This window comes from Oryx dammah, unplaced genomic scaffold (assembly GCF_014754425.2).
Source record: "Oryx dammah isolate SB20612 unplaced genomic scaffold, SCBI_Odam_1.1 HiC_scaffold_29, whole genome shotgun sequence".
Lineage (NCBI taxonomy): Eukaryota > Metazoa > Chordata > Mammalia > Artiodactyla > Bovidae > Oryx > Oryx dammah.
The window spans coordinates 18,057,238-18,077,213 of NW_024070213.1; the positions used below are offsets into that span (position 1 = coordinate 18,057,238).

The 19,976-nt window shown below is 40.2% G+C and overlaps 1 protein-coding gene across 5 annotated transcripts in view; it reads left to right on the forward strand.

Annotated features, from left to right (window-relative positions):
* Positions 1–350: 350 nt before the first annotated feature.
* RIMKLB (ribosomal modification protein rimK like family member B) overlaps positions 351–19,976 on the forward strand; it is a 45,067-nt gene continuing 25,441 nt past the window's right edge. For all 5 annotated transcript variants that reach the window (XM_040235093.1, XM_040235096.1, XM_040235094.1 and 2 more), the window contains exons 1-2: positions 351–587; positions 15,410–15,640. In XM_040235093.1, coding sequence (XP_040091027.1) covers positions 15,466–15,640 — 175 coding nt within the window. In that variant the 5' untranslated portion in view covers positions 351–587; positions 15,410–15,465. The remainder of the gene's footprint in view (positions 588–15,409; positions 15,641–19,976) is intronic.

The window sequence follows — 19,976 nt, forward strand, 5'->3', positions numbered from 1 at the left end:
ACTGGCTGGCTAGCTGGCTCAGCCCCTCGCTCGCCGGCCACCGCCCCCCGGCCCGCGGCCGCGCCGCAGCAGCGCCTGGAGGGCGGGGCCGGGGGTGCGCGCGGGTCCTCGGCACGCGGGCGGGCGGTGCGCGGCGCTTCGGTCTCAGGGAGCGCGGGGCGGCCCCCGCCGGCGTCGCGCGCGCTGTGTGCGAGCGGGGTCGCGCGCGGGAGCGCGCGCACGCAAGGCAAGCGATTGAGTGTGAAGGGAGTGTGAGGGAGTGCGGAGCGGCCGGGGGTGAGTGTGTGTGTGTGTGTCGGGGGGGGGGTTGAGTGTGTGCCGGGGTGGGGGTGAGGGAGAGCCGCACCAACCGCGCGGCTGTGAGCAAGGGGGCGGGGGGTGAGTGGGCGAGGGCGTCGGGCCTGGCTGCTGGAGCCGCGGCGGCGGCGGCGGCGGCAGCGGAGAAAGGAGGCGGCTCCCGGCATCCCGACCCCCCTTCCCCTGCCCTCCTTCTCGGACTTCCAGCCCGCCCGGCCGCCGGCGCTGCCCTCAGAGGCCCCCAGCCCGGCGCCGCCGGCCAAGAGCGAGGGAGGAGCCGCCCGAGCCAGGTGAGCTGGACCCTCACGTCCCTCCCCGGGGGTCGTGGCGAGAGGGGAGGCGCTCCCGCCCTCCGCCTCAACACCCCCCTCGCCCCCCGCGGCCGAGTTGGGGCGGAACGTGCTCCGGAGGAGCTGGCCGGAGCCCGGGAGCCGCCGGGGACGGAGTCTTGCGGAGGCCGGTGGTCTCCTCAGAGCCGGGGGCGGCGGGCGCGAGGCAGACCCCGGGGCGGGGAGTGCGCGCCGAGAGGGGTTGAGGATGCCGGTGCGGGAAGCTGGAGGGAGGGAGGCGGCGGCGGCTTCGAGCGCGGAGCAGTGCGGTCCCCCCTCGGCGAGGGGGTGTGGTGACCCGGGAAGGCGCGGCCGAGCCGCACTCGCGTGGCGCTAACCTGTCCCCGGGAGCCCGGTAATCGCTGCCTCGCCTGGTGCCATCAGACGGATTCCTGTGGTGTGAGACCGAGGCGGGCGGGGGTGGTGATGGTCCTGCAGTTAATTCTGTTCTGATTTCACATTTTCCTCCTTACGTTTTAGAAAGAGTGACAGCCATTCCCTCTTTTCCTTTTGACAGTCCTCTGGATAAGAATCGGGTGACATTTAATAATTGCACGTAGTGATTTTTTTAAAAGGCATTTGACCATGATGCAAATCTTTTAACCCCCTCCCCCCATAAATACAAAATAGTTGAGGATAATAACTTCAGATTTGCCTTACTAATTTGTCCTCATCTCTGGTAGCAGATTTGTTTTATCCCCCGTACGTGTGTGAATAGAGATGAGGCGTTGATTCTCTGCTGGGAGTAGGATTTTTGTACTAACCGTGCTCCATGTAACCTCCTTGTAAATTTTTTCATTGTGCTGTTTTCCCATTAATTACCAGACTTGTTCCCACATCTTTGTGGAGTTGGGTTAGATTTGAAATCTGTATGGAAACTGGGCAGCCTAATATGGAAGATTTTCTTTTTGTGGGCTTGATAGGTTGATTATGTTTATGGACGACTTAACTTTTAACTAACCATTAAAATGTAAATATTATTTGTTTTAAACCTCACTTTGATAACATCGGATAGTTTCAAGGTCGTTGAAAAAACAGTTGATTGTCCAAACACTGTAAAATATTCATTTGGATTAAAAACAGCCTCTGAAATTTCAGTCTTGGAGAGTCATCATTCATTTTCTAACTTTCGGAATGAAAGGCTCTCATATAGTTGTTAGGTAGTTATAGTTTAAATTTCTTTTATATTGTTTGGTGTGTCAAAGGGGAGGAGGCCTATTTTGTTTTGACGTGATCTTTTGTTTATTCCATTCTGTCTTGGTTAGCTATTAGTTTCCTTCTTTCACGTCATGGATTTAGTTGTTAGTTTGGCAACATGGCTGATGTTTTTCTCCCTCTGTCTGCCTTGTTTTCTCTCATCTTCTCTTATCCTTGCCCCCAGATGCTGGAGTCTCCTTGTTGGGGAGGTGGGCAGTCTGATTCTGAGAACCAAGAAGGGGAGCAGCAAATTCAGTCTTCTGTTCAGTCACATTGAGAATCCTCTGCTTAGTCAAGAGCCAGTTTTCTCATCCTGCCTTTCTCTCTGCAGGGGGTAAGGAGCTGTTAAATATCACACTTCAAGACTTGTGGCTACCAGCTAAAATTCCACTGATCTTAGTTTCTGGTTATGATATCCATGTGTGCTCAGCTGTGTTCAGCTCTTTGCTGCGACCTCATGGACTGCAGCCTGCTAGACCCCTCTGTCCATGGGATTCTCCAGTCAAGAATACTGGAGTAGGTTGCCATTTCCCACTCCATGGGATCTTTCTGACCCAGGGATCGAACCTGGGAAGCCCAATTCCTGGTTGGATAAGTTAATCATTTCTCCTGAATATGATGGCACCTAGGGATGGAGGGGAGAGTAACAACAAGAAATTGTCCTTTTTTTCCCCCTTTTCCCTTCTCATTCTGTCACCTTTTGCTCACCAGAGGGAAATTACCAGCAGTATCTTATAAATATTCTAACACTTCTTAGCCATATTGTAAAGAAAGTTCTAAAGTGAAGGTTCATTGTTTCCTCTGAACACCAAGCAAGCTTAGTGCATTACTTTGTTGGGACACAAGATGAAACATACCTTTCAAATTATCCCCCAATTCTTACTTTCCCCTATTTGTAGTCCCCTGGAATTTGCTCCTGGATAAGTCACTAGAGTGATCTCAAGTCCTCTCTTCTCCCTCTGAGCTGAAGGACTGAACACTGGGCCAGATCAGGGGAATGGGACAGAGCAGAATGAATTGTTCCACACTTTGAGACATGACACTTTCCTCTGGGGAGCAGACAGAAAGCTAAATACAGAAAATGGGTGAAGAAAGAGCTTCTGTACCCATGAACAACCCACGAAGAGAGAGAAAATTGAGTTTTATTGTATGTTGTTTGCTGATAGCAGTTTTCTTGGTGAGGGAGTACTTAAGTGAGGTAGATTTGTAGAGACTTTATGGCTGGTTAGTTTTTGAAGAGTGCTCTCTGCAAGTGGGATTGTCATAAGCATTTGAGAAAAGAACCTTTAGAAATGTTATTTAATTGAGGGGGTAGATAATGATAAGAACAATGAGAAAAGTAGTATTATTCATTGTTAGCTGTACTGGCATGTGCAGTTGTTTGAAGAGGGGTTGAATAGGGGAGATTAGGCGCAGAGGTTGGGTAAATTGTCTTGCAATACTTGGGAATTTTCCTGCTTGTCGTATTTTTAGGGTCATTAAGAAATAATATCTTCAAAAATATCTGTATATTATATACTTTAGATTTATGTGCCATACATATCTGTGTAAATGTTCAGCTTGCAGAAAAGGACTGATTTTCTGGCTTCATGGTAACTGATGCCATGGTGTTAGTTTCAGTGTTTTCTTTTCCAGTGTTTTTTCCCTTTCAAAATTGGCTTGGAGGACAAAAGCCACAGAGCTAGCCAGCTCTACTCCCTTAGAGTCTGATCTGCATGGAACCCTGCTTATATCTGCTTATATCTTTTTTCCTCTCCTTTCTGACCCTAACCCTAGCCCCTACTTTAATTGTTAACAAAAGTAATTATTTCAATATCAGTTGTATAACAAGGATGGGAAGTAGCAGTAGGTTTGGGTTGTTTGTTTCTTATGAGAAACTGAAAACTTAAATTTCTAACAGTTACATTTAGATATTATGTGGCACAGTTTGCTTGGTGTTGGTGTTTAATATTGAAAATAGCTATTTTTTTTTTTCATCTCCAGTTATACTTCAGCATAACAAACTCCTTTAAAGTAACTCCCTGACTCTTAATGCTGTCCTTTCTGAGGTTCTGTGCTTCCCATTGGGGATATTAGTAGAGAATAAAATAGATGGGGATTCTGTCCTCATAAAGTGTGTAGTTTAATTTCATTGTTCTCTGTTCTTTGCCCTGTCAGTCACTTCTCTCTTCAGTGTCTTGAGGAGTCTACTCTATCTGTGAATTGATGAGTTAGCAGAACAAATTTGTATGAATATTGTTATGCCAGTTTTTTTTTTACTACTTTTCTTTCAAAAGTGACAGCGCACCACAAAATGTGATAAAAACAGACAAACAAAAACTGCCCCTTAAATGTTTTTGTTCCGTTCATCTTCTTAACAGTCCTCCTTTCTCTCTGTCTCTCTCTCAACCGCTTCTAATACTAGCTCTTACCTTCATGTTATTAGAAGTACAAAGATAAGAGCATGGATTGGCGGTATAAGATCAGACCTTACTGCTCTGCTGTCCCATATTTGGCATTATTTCAGTCTTTTGATACTTTATCAGAAAACTGCGTCTTGAAAATACATGTGAGTTTGCCCAATTATAGCAGCATTGGAATCCTTCCCTGATGTTCTCAACAGTTTCCCAATTGTTTTTTTCAGCATAGTGTCCAGAAAGAAAATTTGGAAAGAAGGCCCGACATTTAACATGTTAAATGTGATGAACTTTGAACTGTACTGTGCATTGCATCTCAGGAAATTTTTGAAATTTTGTGCCACGTTCCAGAGATACTCTGATGTAACATTTCTCTGTTAAGTGAAATCATTAGAAATGTTATTTGGATTCCAGAGAAAACATAGGTTTTCTTTATACCACAAAGTATTTTAGGAATTTTAGTAACTAACCTACAGATTATTTAACGGTAGTATTTCAGGCCCTTTAGTTGGGGATGTGTGAACATTTGCATGTTAATTTGCTCATGACAATTTTTTCTTTTTCCAGTTTTCTTTTTACGGTATAGTATACACCTAAATTTTACCATCTTAAAAGGTTAGTGGTATTCAGTACACACATATTTTGCAACCACCACTATGGCCATCTCGAGAACTCTTTTCTTTGTCCTCCATTATTGACAACCTGTACCCATAAAACATTTAACTCCCCAATCTCTCAGTGCCCCAGCCATTAACAACCACCATTATGCTTTCTGTCTCTGTGAGTTTGAGCATAAGATTCATTCATGTTAAGCATGTAACAGAATCTGATGTCTTTCAAAGGCATTGTGTGTATACTGCATTTTTATTTATTCATCTGGCATAAAGGTGGCTTGCATCCACCTTTGAGCTCTTGTGAATAGTGTTGCATGTGTGTACAAATACCTCTTTAAGACTCAGCTTTCAGTTCTTTTGGGTATATACCTAAAAGTGGAATTCCTGGATTGTATGTTGATTCTATTTTTAATTTTTTGAGGAACTGCCATACTGTTTTCCATAGCAGCTGCACTATTTAACATTCCCACTAACAGTTTGCAAGGCTTCCAGTTTCTCCACATCCTCCCCAACACTTGTTATTTTCTGTTGTTATTGCTCTTTTTTTCTTTTTGATAGTAACCATCCTGTATGTGAGGTAGTTTCATGTTTTTGTTTGCATTTTCCTAGTGCTTAGTCATACTGAACACTTTTTCTTATTCATGACATTTTAACATCAGCTCATTTTCAGTTCTCAGAGGGCTGGGACTTCATTTCTTACCATGATTTTCAGTGTCTTCAGATAAAGTGCATAGTAGACACTCATTAATTAAATATACTATGCAACTGAATGTTTAGTTTTGTATGTTTAGTAGTTTATCTTTTTTGACTATAAAGGAATCCCCTGATATCTTTGACATAAATTAAACTTATTTCTTCCTCATGAAAAAGAGATAGTAAACAGTTTAAGGCTATGGCACTGTGCAGTCAAGTTCTTCTAACATGTAGCTGTGCTTTTCTTAGAGTTGACTTACTCCAAATGGATGTTAGAGATACATAACAACCATGGAGCATGGACCAACGAGAGTACATCCCTTTAGTATGCTTCCTGGAAGTTGGAGTGCAGTACTTTGACTCAGTGCTTTGATCATATTTAGTTGCAAGAAAACCTAGGAAATACAAATAAAGGTTCTTAGTTCTATGGCACTTTGCTGAGCTAAATATCAGATACATTATTGCTGAGGAGTAAGTAGATAGTGGATATTGGGAAGCAAGTGGCAGTCTCTGCTATCGAGTATGTGGAATTTGAAGTGACTCTGGGCTCTTCCTCTTTCTAATTTAGACAAGTGACCTCTCTGACCTCTCTGCTAGTTTAGCTTCACCTGCCAAATGATAATAATGTTTCATGAGGATGATTGTGAGGATTAAATGAGAAGATACAAATAAACTGTCTTAACATCGTATTTGGTACATGTAATCACTCAAAAGTGAATTTATTTTCTTTATTTAAATTCCCTTTGATATCTTTAAGTATCAAAATAGTTCAGAGAAATTAAAAAACCTGAATCCTAGTCTTGGATCTGCTATTGTGATATCTTGGGCAGGTCGTTCCTTTAGGATGGGATCACATAATTTTGTGAAGATTAAATAACAAAATATAAGGACTTGCCTGGCAGTCCAGTGGTTAAGACTTCCCATTCCAGTGTAGGGGTGTATGTTTGATCCCTGGTGGAGAAGCTAAGCTCCCACATGTCTCTCCACCAAAAGACCAAAACATAAAACAGAAGCAATATTGAAGCAAATTTTCAATAAAGACTAAAAATAGTCCACAACAACAAAAATCTTTAAAAAAAAATGGCAGAGTGGGAAATGTTTTGTGAACTATAAATGTAGAATGTTTTTAACCCCACTTGTATGCATTGTTTTGCTTTTGTCTTGCATATGTTTCTTTGTATAAAAGGGGGAATTTATAGATGCTTGTTTATATATTCCAAAGTGTTGACTTTCTTTATTACCTTCATTGTTTTCTGTTTCTGTGTAGACACTCAGTGCTTTAGTGTTTTTCTTATGTCTTTTGATGGAGGATCCCTTTTGAGTCTGTACAGAAAAATGGCTATCCTCTCATTTTTTCACCCCCCAAATCATGTATATACTTTTTTTAAAAGGGGGTGTCATAGATTAAAGAACTATATGGAGAGAGTGTGAATGAATGTGTCATATAAAATTTGGAAAATTAGCTATTTGCTCTGTTTTTGAGGTATACGTTTTCAAGAATAAAGAGGGGACTGTCATACTTTTCTATCACTGTAATCTTTGATTAATACCTAACTTCCTACTCCTGCTTTCAAAGCATTTCAGTCTACCTTCAAGTTAATGTGCTGATGAAAATGGTGTCCAAACAGTGATATTATTGTTAAAGTGGCATCTTAGCTAAAGGATGAGATTGTAGAGGAAGTACCTCTACAAGTTTCAAAGTGACAGTCGTTTTGTGGGTAATGGGGTAACAGGCATATAACACTTCAGAAAACTATATTCATTGATTTGGCTGTCCTGGGTCTTAGTTGCGAAAGATGGCATCTTTAGTTGTGGCAGGTGGGATTTAGTTCCTTGACCAGGGATTGAATCTGCGCCCCCTGCATGGGGAGCACAGAGTCTTAGCCATTGGACCACCAGGGAAGCCCCCAGGTCTAATACTACTAATTGATTCTTTGAGACTCTTCTGAGATTTTCATCTTATCATTCATTTTCCTTTGTGGTGGTTGTTCAGTCTCTTGAGTCGTGTCCGACTCTTTCAGGCCCCATGGACTGCAGCACCAGGCTTCACTATCCTGGAGTTTGCTAAAATTCATGTCCGTTGAGTTGGTGATGCTATCTGACCATCTCATCCTCTACCGCCTTCTTTTCCTTTTGCCTTCAATCCTTCCCATCATCAGGGTCTTTTCCAATGAGTTGGCTCTTTGTATCAGAGTAATAAAGTATTGGAGCTTCAGCTTTAGCATCAGTCCTTCCAATGAATATTCAGGGTTGAGTTTCTTTAGGATGGGCTGATTTGATCTCCCTGCTGTCCAAGGAACTCTCAAGAGTCTTCTCCAGCACCACAGTTTGAGAGCATCAGTTCTTTGGTGCTCAGCCTTCTTTATGCCCCAACTTTCACATCCATACACAAATACTGAAAAGACCATAGTTTTGACTATTTGGACCTTTGTCAGCAAAGTGATGACTCTGCTTTTTAATATGCCGTCTAGGTTAGTTATAGCTTTTCTTCCAAGAAGCAAGCATCTTTTAATTTCATGGCTGCAGTCACCATCAGTTCAGTTCAGTCTCTCAGTCGTGTCTGACTCTTTGCGACCCCCATGGACTGCAGCATGCCAGGCCTCCCTGTCCATCACCAACTCCTGGAGTTTTTTTAAACTCATGTCCATTGAGTTGGTGATGCTGTCCAACCATCTCATCCTCTGTCCTCCCTTTCTCCTCCCACCTTCAATCTTTCCCAGCATCAGAGTCTTTTCAAATGAGTCAGTTCTTCCCATCAGGTGGCCAAAGTATTGGAGTTTCAGCTTTAGCATCAGTCCTTCCAGTAAATATTCAGGACTGATTTCCTTTAGGATGGACTGGGTGGATCTCCTTGAAGTCCAAGGGACTCTCTCAAGGGTCTTCTCCAGTACCACAGTTCAAAAGCATAAATTCTTCAGTGCTCAGCTTTCTTTATAGTCCAAGTCTCACAACAATACATGACTTGGAAAAACCATAACTTTGACTAGACAGACCTTTGTTGGCAAAGTAATGTCTCTGCTTTTTAATATGCTGTCTAGGTTGGTCATAACTTTTCTTCCAAGGAGCAAATGTCTTTTTAATTTTATGGCTACAGTCACCATCTGCAGTGATTTTGGAGCCCAGAAAAATAAAGTCGGTCACTGTTTCCATTGTTTCCCCATCTATTTGCCATGAAGTAATGGGACCAGATGCCATGATCTTGGGTTTTCTGCATGTTGAATTTTCAGCCACCTTTTTCACTCTCCTCTTTCACTTTCATCAAGAGGCTCTTTAGTTCTTCTTTGCTTTCTGCCATAAGGGTGGTGTCATCTGCATATCTGAGGTTATTGATATTTCTTCTGGAAATCTTGATTCCAGCTTGTGCTTCCTCCAGCCCAGCATTGTTCCATGTCCAGTTCTAACTGTTGCTTCCTGACCTGCATATAGGTTTCTCAAGAGGCAGGTCAGGTGGTCTGGTATTCCCATCTCTTGCACAATTTTCCACAGTTTATTGTGATCCACACAGTCAAAGGCTTTGGCATAGTCAATAAGGCAGAAATAGATATGTTTCTGGAACTCTCTTGCTTTTTCCATGATCCAGCTGATGTTGGCAATTTGATCTCTGGTTCCTCTGCCTTTTCTAAAACCAGCTTGAACATCTGGAAGTTCACAGTTCATGTATTGCTGAAGCCTGGCTTGGAGAATTTTGAGCATTACTTTACAGCATGTGAGATGAGTGCAATTGTGTGGTAGTTTGAGCATTCTTTGGCATTGCCTTTCTTTGGGATTGGAATGAAAACTGACCTTTTCCAGTCCCGTGGCCACTGCTGAGTTTTCCAAACTTTCTGGTATATTGAGTGCAGCACTTTCACAACATCATCTTTTAAGATTTGAAATAGCTCCACTGGAATTCCATCACCTCCACTAGCTTTGTTCATAGTGATGTTTCCTAAGGCCCACTTGACTTCACATTCCAGGATGTCTGGCTCTAGGTGAATGATCATACCATTGTGATTATCTGGATTGTGAAGATCTTTTTTTGTATAGTTCTTATGATTATTCACCTCTTCTTAATACCTTCTGCTTCTGTTAGGCCCATACTATTTCTGTCCTTCATTGTGCCCATCTATGCATGAAATGTTTCCTTGGTATCTTTGATTTTCTTGAAGAGATCTCTAGTCTTTCCCATTCTATTGTTTTCCTCTATTTTTTTGCACTGATCATTGAGGAGTGCTTTCTTATCTCTCCTTGCTATTCTTTGGAACTCTGCATTCACATGGCTATAGCTTTCCTTTTCTCCTTTGCTTTTTGCTTCTCTTCTTTTCTCAGCTATTTGTAAGGCTTCCTCAGACAGCCATATTGCTTTTTTACATTTCTTTTTCTTGGGGATGGTCTTGATCACTGCGTCCTGTACAGTGTCACAAATCTCTGTCTGTAGTTCTTTAGGCACTCGATATCAGATCTAATCCATTGAATCTATTCCTCACTTCCACTGTATAATCATAAGGGAGTTGATTTAGGTCATACCTGAATGATCTAGTGGTTTTCTCTACTTTCTTCAATTTAAGTCTGCAGTCACCATACACAGTGATTTTGGAACCCAAGAAAAGAAAGTCTGTCACTTTTTCCATTTTATCCCCATCTGTTTGCCATGAAATGATGGGACTGGATGCCATGATCTTAGTTTTTTGAATGGTGTGTTTTAAGCCAGCTTTTTCACTCTCCTCTTTTACTGTCATCGAGGGGCTCTTTAGTTCTTTATTTTCTGTACCTTTAATAAATCGCACCCTCCACCACCACATATACATACTAAAGTGTTTCTTCCTTTCTCTCATCCTTAATGCTTTTGTCCCTGTGCCTGTTATTCCCACTCTTATTTGTAACAGTGATACAGTCCCACCTGTTATAGAGACCTTTGGATAAGACAAGGAAAGGAAAAAGGATAAATTTCATATATATTCCAAATTGTGTTTTGTTGGAACTTCATATATATTCCAAATTGTGTTTGAGGGCGTGGAGGGAAGCATTAGAATTTATTGAGAGAAAAGCATTGATAATCAGATCCTTGGTTAAAAACTTTAAGCATAACACAGTAGGTGTTAAAAGTTTTAATTGAAGTCAGTATAGGTGAGTAGTATGATTTGGAGGGAGGCTGTTGGGACTGAAAGAACATCTTTGGAAATTCAGGCTATGCTATTTAGTATCACTTAATAAAAAAAAATACGTGCATTTCTTAATTGTATTAACGTACATTTCTTAAATCTGTAAATGTTTACTGTAGTCAGTTCAGTTTAGTCGCCCAGTCGTGTCTGATTCTTTGGGACTCCATGGACTGCAGCACGCCAGGCTTCTGTGTCCATCACCAACTCCCAACTCCCTGAGCTTGCTCACACTCGTCCATCAAATCGATGATGCCATTCCACAATCTCATCCTCTCTTGTCACCTTCTCCTCCCGCCTTCAGTCTTTCCCAGCATCAGGGTCTTTTCAGATGAGTCAGTTCTTCCCATCAGGTAGCCAAAGTATTGGAGTTTCAGCTTTAGCATCAGTCCTTCCAATGAATATTCAGGACTGATTTTGTTTAGGATGGACTGGTTGGATCTCCTTGCAGTCCAAGGGATTCTCAAGAGTGTTCTCCAACACCACAGTTCAGTAGCATCAATTCTTGGGCTCTCAGCTTTCTTTATAGTCCAACTCTCACATTTGTACATGACTACTGGAAAAACCATAGCTTTGACTAGTAATACCCAAGGTTTAATTTGAAGTAGTGTTCATTTAACTTTCAGTTTTAAAATAATTCATTATTCAATTTGGAGTTTGGTAAGGCATGCCATTCAATATCTTTAAACATTGTGATTCTATTAGATTATCTGTTTATAATATATATCATCACACACACACAGAGTTGACCCTTGAACAGCATGACTTGGAACTGTGCAAATCCACTGATTCAATAAATATGTACGATAGTTCTTTGTTTGCTTAACTGAGGCAGTAGTGGGGGGCACTGAGTTAGGGATGCCCATTAGGCACATTAAAAGAGGATCTGAAATTCAGTTCAACTCCTGGTTGGAAAAATATATTTAGTAGGTCAATGATAGTAGTTGAAACTGGGCTGAGAGTGACTTTTCTAGAGAAGGGAAAGAAAGATTTAAGAATGAAGCCCTGGGGATTATGTACAGGAGGAGAGCTGACAGGAGAAAAGAGAGAAGATAATAGGCAAAGACTGACTGTTCACACATTTGTTATTGGTCTGTATAAACCGGATCCAGCTCCTGTATTTCACATCCAGGACAGAATAATGTCATTGAAAGCACATCTGTGGTAGTTGCCAAATGGAGTAAATCCTAGTTTTTATGTAAGTGTATATATATATTTTCCAACATTTTTTCCTTTTCTGTCTTTTTAATCTGAGTTCCTTTGATGTATCTTATCTGGAATAAAGAATTTTTCTAGTAGTAAGAGATGTCCTTAATATTATCAGATGGTAGACTGTGATTTTGCTTTTTCCTTAGCAGAATAATACCACTGGGAAGAGGCCTCTCAAGAAAAATGAATGAAGAAGCATCTTAGGATTCTCATTTAATTAGCCTTGCCTGGACTATTGGAAGATAACAGATAAAGATAAATTGGTGTGCTTATCCATAATTTTTCACAGGAAAACTCTCTAATATAAAATTAAATTTTATAAATTTCCTCTATTTCAAAAACACTATTTTAGCATTCACTTAGTATCTGATATTTATATATCATTTTCCTTGGTACTTTTAGATGAAGAGGATGAGAGTTAGTAGGTCTGATTTTACATTCTAAGAGAAAAAATAAGCTCCTATGTGTATGTAGACATTTGCAAATGCTGTGTTTATCTTACACTTTTGGAGAATAAACTCTTCTCATACAGATATGTTATTGGGTAGCCAGACTTACTCAGTTAAATGTCAAGGGAAAAGGGGGAAACCATTTTATTTTACAACGGACCCTTTCTTGTCATTGATTGATAGATTTCTGTGTGGCACAGCTTGCAAGTTCTTAGTTACCTAACAAGGGATTCACTCCGTGCCCCCTGCAGTGGAAGCAGTGTCTTAACCACTGGACCTCCAGGGAATTCCCTCCTGTCTTTTAAAATAGTGAATATGATTTGAACTTCAAGGTAGTCCTTTTATTGGCATGCTTTGGGATCCTAGGCTGTGTAGATTTATGGTTATGCTTTTGACTTTTTATCGTTTTCCTTCATGTTAAGAGGTTGGGAAAACGAAAAGTAGATGTTTTAAAATAATAGGGAAGGAGACACCAATCTATTGGTCTCTGGCCCGTAGGAATGCGTTGGTGGCCTCTCAGGCCAGGAGGGGCCATATGGATGGGGACAGCTGGGGACACAGAGTCTGTGCCTTAGTGGTTGGCGTCTTCACCTGCCTGTTTCCTGGGTCACACTGTCACATGGTTAGATGTGGATTCCAATGGAACAGCCTGAAAAAGACCAACAGCCGCTGTAGCAGCATCCCTGAGCACCAAGCCACTTACCCTCCTATGAAAACTGGAGTGGACCGTTGGGCAAAGAAGAGATTGTAGCCTTTCACCCGCTGGCAATAAGTGGTCTTTGGAGATGACTAAGATTATAGTAGATAAAAATCTAGACAGGTGTCATTTGAAGATACCAACACCAATGGAACAGTAAGCTAAGGATGGTTAAGCACACTTTGCCTTTTATAACCTGGTGATGCCATTTTCTTGGTGTACAGGAAGACTGAGTTGGAACACAGTGTTGCCACATACCTCTGTAAAAGTTTACAAGAAAAGCAGGGTATAACATAATATTCTGAAGATTTTTAAGTATTCTGCATGAAGATATGTCAGTGCAGCACAGAGTGACAACCCTCATGTTGTCTGCCACTTAGGTGGGCTTTGAGGAGCCATAGCCATTGACATCATCAACGTAGTCTCTACCTTCTTCTGCAGGGTAATAGCATTCTTCCAGTTCTACATTAGGGGGTTCAGGCACCCCTTCTTGAAAAGCTGGAGTCCAGCTGTGGCAATCTTTGCTTCACCTCACCCAGACAGAGAGGGAACATCGTTTTCTTTTTAGAACCCTGGGTGTAAGAGGATTTAGAGCCTCTTCATTAAAAAGAAAATAAAGAGAGATAGGGAGCCTAATTTGAGCATGTAGTTAGTTGTTGGTCGTGTACCATCTTATAAATACCCCAACTTTACTACATGAGGCTATCAGAGCTGTGGCCATGAGGCCAGACAAGATGGGTATGCTCACAAGCATCATCTCTTAGGAGTCTGCAAGACTGTATGAAACTCCAGTCTTGGGATGCTTTTTATTGTGTGATTATAGAATCATTGGAAGCATCATGTGTATTACTCTTGTGGCCTGGGCATTTTCCTGAAAGCTGATTTGCCATAACTGCTTCCCACTTACCAATGGCTACCACAGTCCCATCCTGATTTCTACTGGGGCCACAACTCAACTAGTAATGCAGGACAGTTCCAATCATCAAAACAGACGGCAGTCGAGACTTCAGCCTGAGTGGAGGCACAGTATTGGAGGTCAGTGAGTGGGTGTTTCTAAAGCTACCCATTGTAAACACTTTAAGGGCATTTTTATATTAATAGTTTCCCTGCAGTGGAAACTGGGCATCTCTCTGGTGTGACTTGTGGAGCTTTTTCTTCTGAGTGAGACCTTTTCCAGTGGTCTGGAAGGCCACATTCCATATTTCTAGTGTGTAAGTTGAGCTCAAAACCCCTTTCTTGTGCTTATTTACTGGTATCAGTGACTGATGCCTTTGGGTGGGTCCTGGGGCAGGTGGGTCAAGGTCTTGACAGAGTGGGTGGTGTGAGTGTTTTTTGTGTGTATGCATATGGTAGTGCCTCTGTCCCATGATGTTCTGCTCTTACTATGTGCATCTGTGGAGCAGACCCTTCTGGCAAAAGCACGCGAATGGTACCATTTCCAGCTGCTATGAAGCAGTCTTATCTGTAGGGCCGTTGCTTCCCCTTGTTCTTTCCTTTTGCGTTAGTTTTGCCATGTCATATGGAATAATACTAGAAATATTTTATTTGTTAAAATCACTTATTAATGCTTGTTAGTAAAACTTGTAACTTTTTGCTACTTTTCGTGAAAATGATTTCCAGTTCTCTTACTCATGATATAAACTCTTGAGAAGTAGCACTCTCTTTTTTGGTGGTATTCTAGTAAACAAGCTATGTTTGTTTAATAAAAATTCTATTTAAAAATAGAATAAAAACATTGAATAAGAGCATGCTGTCTCTTGACTGAAAAATAAATTTTACTGAAGAGCTTTGGCGTTTATTTTGGTTATTTAAAAATTTTCTGCCACATTCTCAAATTTTTATTTTGTTTAAATGGTGATTGACATTAGTAGTGATTCTCCTCTAGTAATATAGGTACTACCTTCTCATTTCTAACCATACCTATAAAGATGTTTATAACAAATTATACGTGTGCTGTGTGCGTGTTTAGTCATGTCCAACTCCGCGACCCTGTGAACTGTAGCCCACCAAGCTCCTCTGTCCATGCGATTCTCCAGGCAAGAATACTGGAGTAGGCTGCCATTTCCTCTTCAAGGGGACCATCCCGACCCAGGGGGTAGAATCTGAGTGTCTTGTGTCTCCTGCATTGGCAGCCATGTTCTTTACTACTAGCTCTTCCTGGGAAGCCCAGCAAATTATACATACACGTATGGAATAAGGAAAGCAGTTGAACAGTAACTGCACAAATGTACATTATTTCTTTGAGTTTGTAGTGATGGAAAAGATACAGGGATATAGTTTTTCCTGTTTTTTTTTATGGTTAGTATATAATTGTGTTTATTTGTGTGTGTGAAAGGAAAAAAATAAGATTTCTTGATTTATTTTGTACGTATATTTTCTTTTCCATCTAGGAGGAGTCTATATTCAGGACGAAGTAATCCCAGGAAAGGAAGAACAGCAGATCAAGATGTGTAGCTCTGTGGCTGCCAAGTTGTGGTTCTTGACAGATCGTCGAATCAGGGAAGACTATCCCCAGAAAGAGATATTACGAGCGTTAAAGGCCAAATGTTGTGAGGAGGAACTGGACTTTAGGGCTGTGGTGATGGATGAGTTGGTGCTAACAGTTGAACAAGGAAACCTGGGTAAGTCTATAGTTAAGTAACGGTCTGGATTTTTACCTAGAATTTGGTGATTCTTTTTGTTTTAGGAATAATTAGGTCAAAGGATCTGGTAATAGGCTTTATCATTACTAAGTATCATCTAGTCTAAATATCTAGTATATCTTACAGAAGAAATGAAAACAGCAGTATTTATTAAACCCCTCATTGTATTATTTATTGAATAGTTGTTGAGGGAAGTTAAAGATAACCTACTACTTTTTCCCCATTATTATTGTCTTCTAGTTTTTAAAAAGCCTTGATTTTAAGATGCCTCTAAAGGAATCTGTACTCCAGTCAGGGGTCCGTCTAGTAAATTAATCAAAATCCATGTGCGATTCTTCTTTTCTTTTTTCTTTAGCAAATACTTTGTATGTATAATGTAAAATATTAATAGTATTTTAATGAATAAAAGTGTCTTAACTGATGAGTTTTAAAAAAAATATTTCTAATAGTTCATATTGTTTTTGGATTACTAGGGGAAGATATTTTGCAAATGTGTTGGAAATTCTTTAGGACTGTCTTTCAGGAATCTTTCAGGACACTTTTCCTTTGGAAAAGTTAGGATTTGTTACAGCTAAATTGGTCACCTCTGTTAGGGAAAGGTGGTTATTGGTGGCACTAGTGGTGAAGAATCTACTTCAACTCCAGTATTCTTGCCTGGCGAGTTACAGTCCATGGGGCCACAAAGAGTCCGGCTTGACTGAGCAACTGAGCTCGCACAATAGTAAGGCAAAGTACAGGTCTGCTATTGTAGGGTAGTTTCATTCATGAGCTAGTTAATAATAGATCCAGAATCTTGCCTGATTTATACCATGATATCTTGGGTTTAAATAAGTAGAATCTTTTAACAATCACTCTCTCTTTATCTCAGTCCTCTTAACATTTTTTATTGCACTCTCATTATCTTTTGGCAGTTATTGTTTCTTTGCAAATAACTGCATTAGAAATATTTCTAAATTATTTCACTTGAATTAATAAGTAGCTACTACCTTTATAAGAAAAATGCATGCCATGTTAATTCAGTCCAGTTTTTTTTTTTTTAATACATGTGCCCAGTTGCAGCACCTTACATGGATTCAGAAAAATCTGGGGTAGAGCATGTGTCATTCGTTCATTAAATATTGAGTATACACTTTGTGCTAGTTAATTGGTATGGTGTGTAAAATTAGACATTAACATTAATCAGTTGATCACACAAATAAATGTAAAATTATTATGAAAGGAATTGGATATCACTGCACCCTCCTGTACCTATAACAGATAGATCTCCCTTGAAATCTTTTATCTAGTATCTATTACATGCTTTTACAACTTTATAATTGTAAGGTCCATACAACTGTTGTTGAAAATAAAAACTCAAGATACTTTATGTTAGAAGCATATTCTTGAAGTCTGAGTGAGAAGAGATCTCAAGGACAGTGTGGTATTTTAGCTCACTAAACACAACTTCCACAGGCTTCTGGTGTATGTTTCTATGTTTTAAAGGTTGAAATACTAAAAGCTGCATTTCCAAGAGTCCCCTGTGTTCCTCATGTGACCTAGCTTCTGTCAAATAGACACATTACAGAAAGATTTGGGAGGTTAGAAGATCACTATTTTTCAGAAGTTTCGTAGGTTGAAAACCATTGTGCTTGGTTTTTTCTTAGGTGCCTAATGGACATTTTTACTTTGTTCTCAACTGTTTCCATGCCAGTCTGTCAAAACTGAATCCATGTTTTCCCCCTAAAACAATCTTCTTATTTCAGTTTTTCTGTCTCTGTAACATTGCCTTTTGGCCTTTTTATCCATTCATAAGAGCCATTTATATGACAATATTGTTTTTTTCCTTCTAAGCCACAACTATTCTAATTTCTACTTCTCACTGTCCTGAATCATGACACAACAGCCCCATATCTCTTTTTCACAGTCTTTCTTCTCCAGCCCTCTCTCATTCACAAATACTACCTTTATCATTTTAACATGATAAAACCTTGAGAAACTCTTGTTTCCCCATAACATTGAATCTAATTTTATATTAAAGACTTTTCATTGATGTACATCATATGAATCTAGGAATTCCTAGTTGGTTTTTTTTTCCTCACATTTTGTATATTTTTTAATTATTCAAATCTCATACCATCTTGTAAGAAAGGTAATAGTATCATTTTATAGATGATGAAATAGATGAGGAATTAAGTGGAGAAATAATAATAAACACTACTTATATACCTTTATTGAGAGATTTATTTTTGCATACTACTTTGAGTTAAGTGACAAATGTCCTGTCTTTTCACCTTGCAGCTCATAAACTCATTCAGTATTTGCTTTTCTATGAATGCCTCTTTTTTGAATTAGAGTTTTGCTGGGTATAGGAGTCTTAGTTGGCATTTTGAATGTATTACCTTCCTATCTTCTGGCCTCCAAAGTTTCTGATGAGAAATCTGCCAGTGATTTTATTGAGGATCCGTAGAATGTGGTGATTTGCTTCTCTCTTGCTTTTTTCAAAATTCTCTTTGTCTTTTGAAAGATTGATTATAGTGCATCCCACCATGTGTCTGATAAAAGGTGGAGATTGTTGAGCTTCTTGGATGTTTATATTCACATCTTTCATTGAATTTGGGAAGTTTTCAGCTGCTATTTCTTCAGATATTATCCTCCCCACAGTCTTCCTGGGACTCCAACAATGCATAAGTTTATTGATTGTTCTGTCTGCTCAAATCCACTTTGAATTCCTTTACGTCAGTTTTCATTTCTGTTATTGTTTTTTTCAGCTCCAGAGTTACTTATTGGTTTCCTTTTATGTGTTCTGTCTGCTGATATTAACATTTTGTTCACACATTGTTTCCTTGCCTTTTTTCATTCTTTGAGTATCTTTAAGGTAGTTTCTCCCCTTAAAAAATTTATTTTTATTAGGTATAGTTGATTTACAATGTTGTGTTAGTTTCAGGTATACAGCAAAGTGAATCAGTTATATTATATATAAGTATATTTGCTCCAAATTTATCTCCCCCGCCCCCCATAGTTCCTTTTAATGTCACTGTCATGCTCAGTTACTCAGTCATGTCCAACTCTTTGCAACCCCATGGGCTGTAGCCTGCCTGGCTCCTCTGTCCATGGGATTCTCCAGGCAAGAATACTGGAGTGAGTTGCCATGCCCTCCTCTAGGGAATCTTCTTGACCCAGAGATCAAACCCAAGTCTTTTATGTCTCCTGCATTGACAGGTGAGTTCTTTACCACTAGCACTACCTGGGAAGCCCAGTGGAGAGAGTGGTATAACAAAAAGTACAATGGCCTCTTTGTCTGCACCTCTGTGATCAGAAGCTGCATCCAGCCATCAGAACAGAGATCCCAGATATTTTGAGGGCAGGTCGTTATAGTCACCCTGACTCGTGCAGGGTGTGTCAGCTGCTCCAGAACCAAGTGCACAATATGGCTAGAGAATGGGGGATGAGTAGTTGCTGCTGTTCTGAAATTGATCAAAATTAACTGCATTTATGATCCCAGTCTTTTTCTGAAAGTTGTGGTCCTTCAGCAAATTGACCAGGGGTTATCTAGATGGCAAGACAGAATCCTGATGCTTCCTACTCTTTCATCTTCCCAGAATCCTCTCTATACTTATTTTTGATTGAGGTGTATCTTTTTGTTTTGTTGTTTTATATTTTGGGAACAAGTCTCTTATAGGATTATGTGTACCATGAATATCTTTTATCTGTGGCTTGCTTTTTTCCATCTGTTAATGGCATCTTCTAGTCAGTAAAAGTTTTGAATTAAGTACAGTTTATATTTTTCTTTTTTTGATTGGTGCCTTTTGTGTTGCAGTTAAGAAAGTTGTGTGTGCCCAAGAGTCTTTATTTTATAATACATGCTGAAAATCTATTTGATAAAACACAGCATTATTAGGTGAAATTATTGTTAAGAAAAGGGCATTATATTGTGGTACCATTTTCTATGGATACGTGAGTGTTAACTTTTGCTGGCTTAAGAAATAATTAATAAAAGGATAATTTTCTAAGTATGGGCTTCCCAGGTGGCTCAGTGGTAAAAAATCCGCCTGCTAATGCAGGATATGCGGGTTTGATCCCTGGGTCAGGAAGATCCCCCTGGGGAAGGAAATGGCAACCTACCCCAGTACTCTTGCCTGGAAAATCCCATGGAGAGAGGAGTCTGGTGGGCTATATAGTTCATGGAATCACAAAGAGTTGGACGTGACTTAGAGATTAAACAACAGGAACAACGATGATTACCTTTAGGGAAAAGAAAAGGATCAAGAGGACAGGGATGAGCAAGACTATTCTGACAAGTTTGGGCATGTATTGATAATTTGTGAAACTAGGTGAT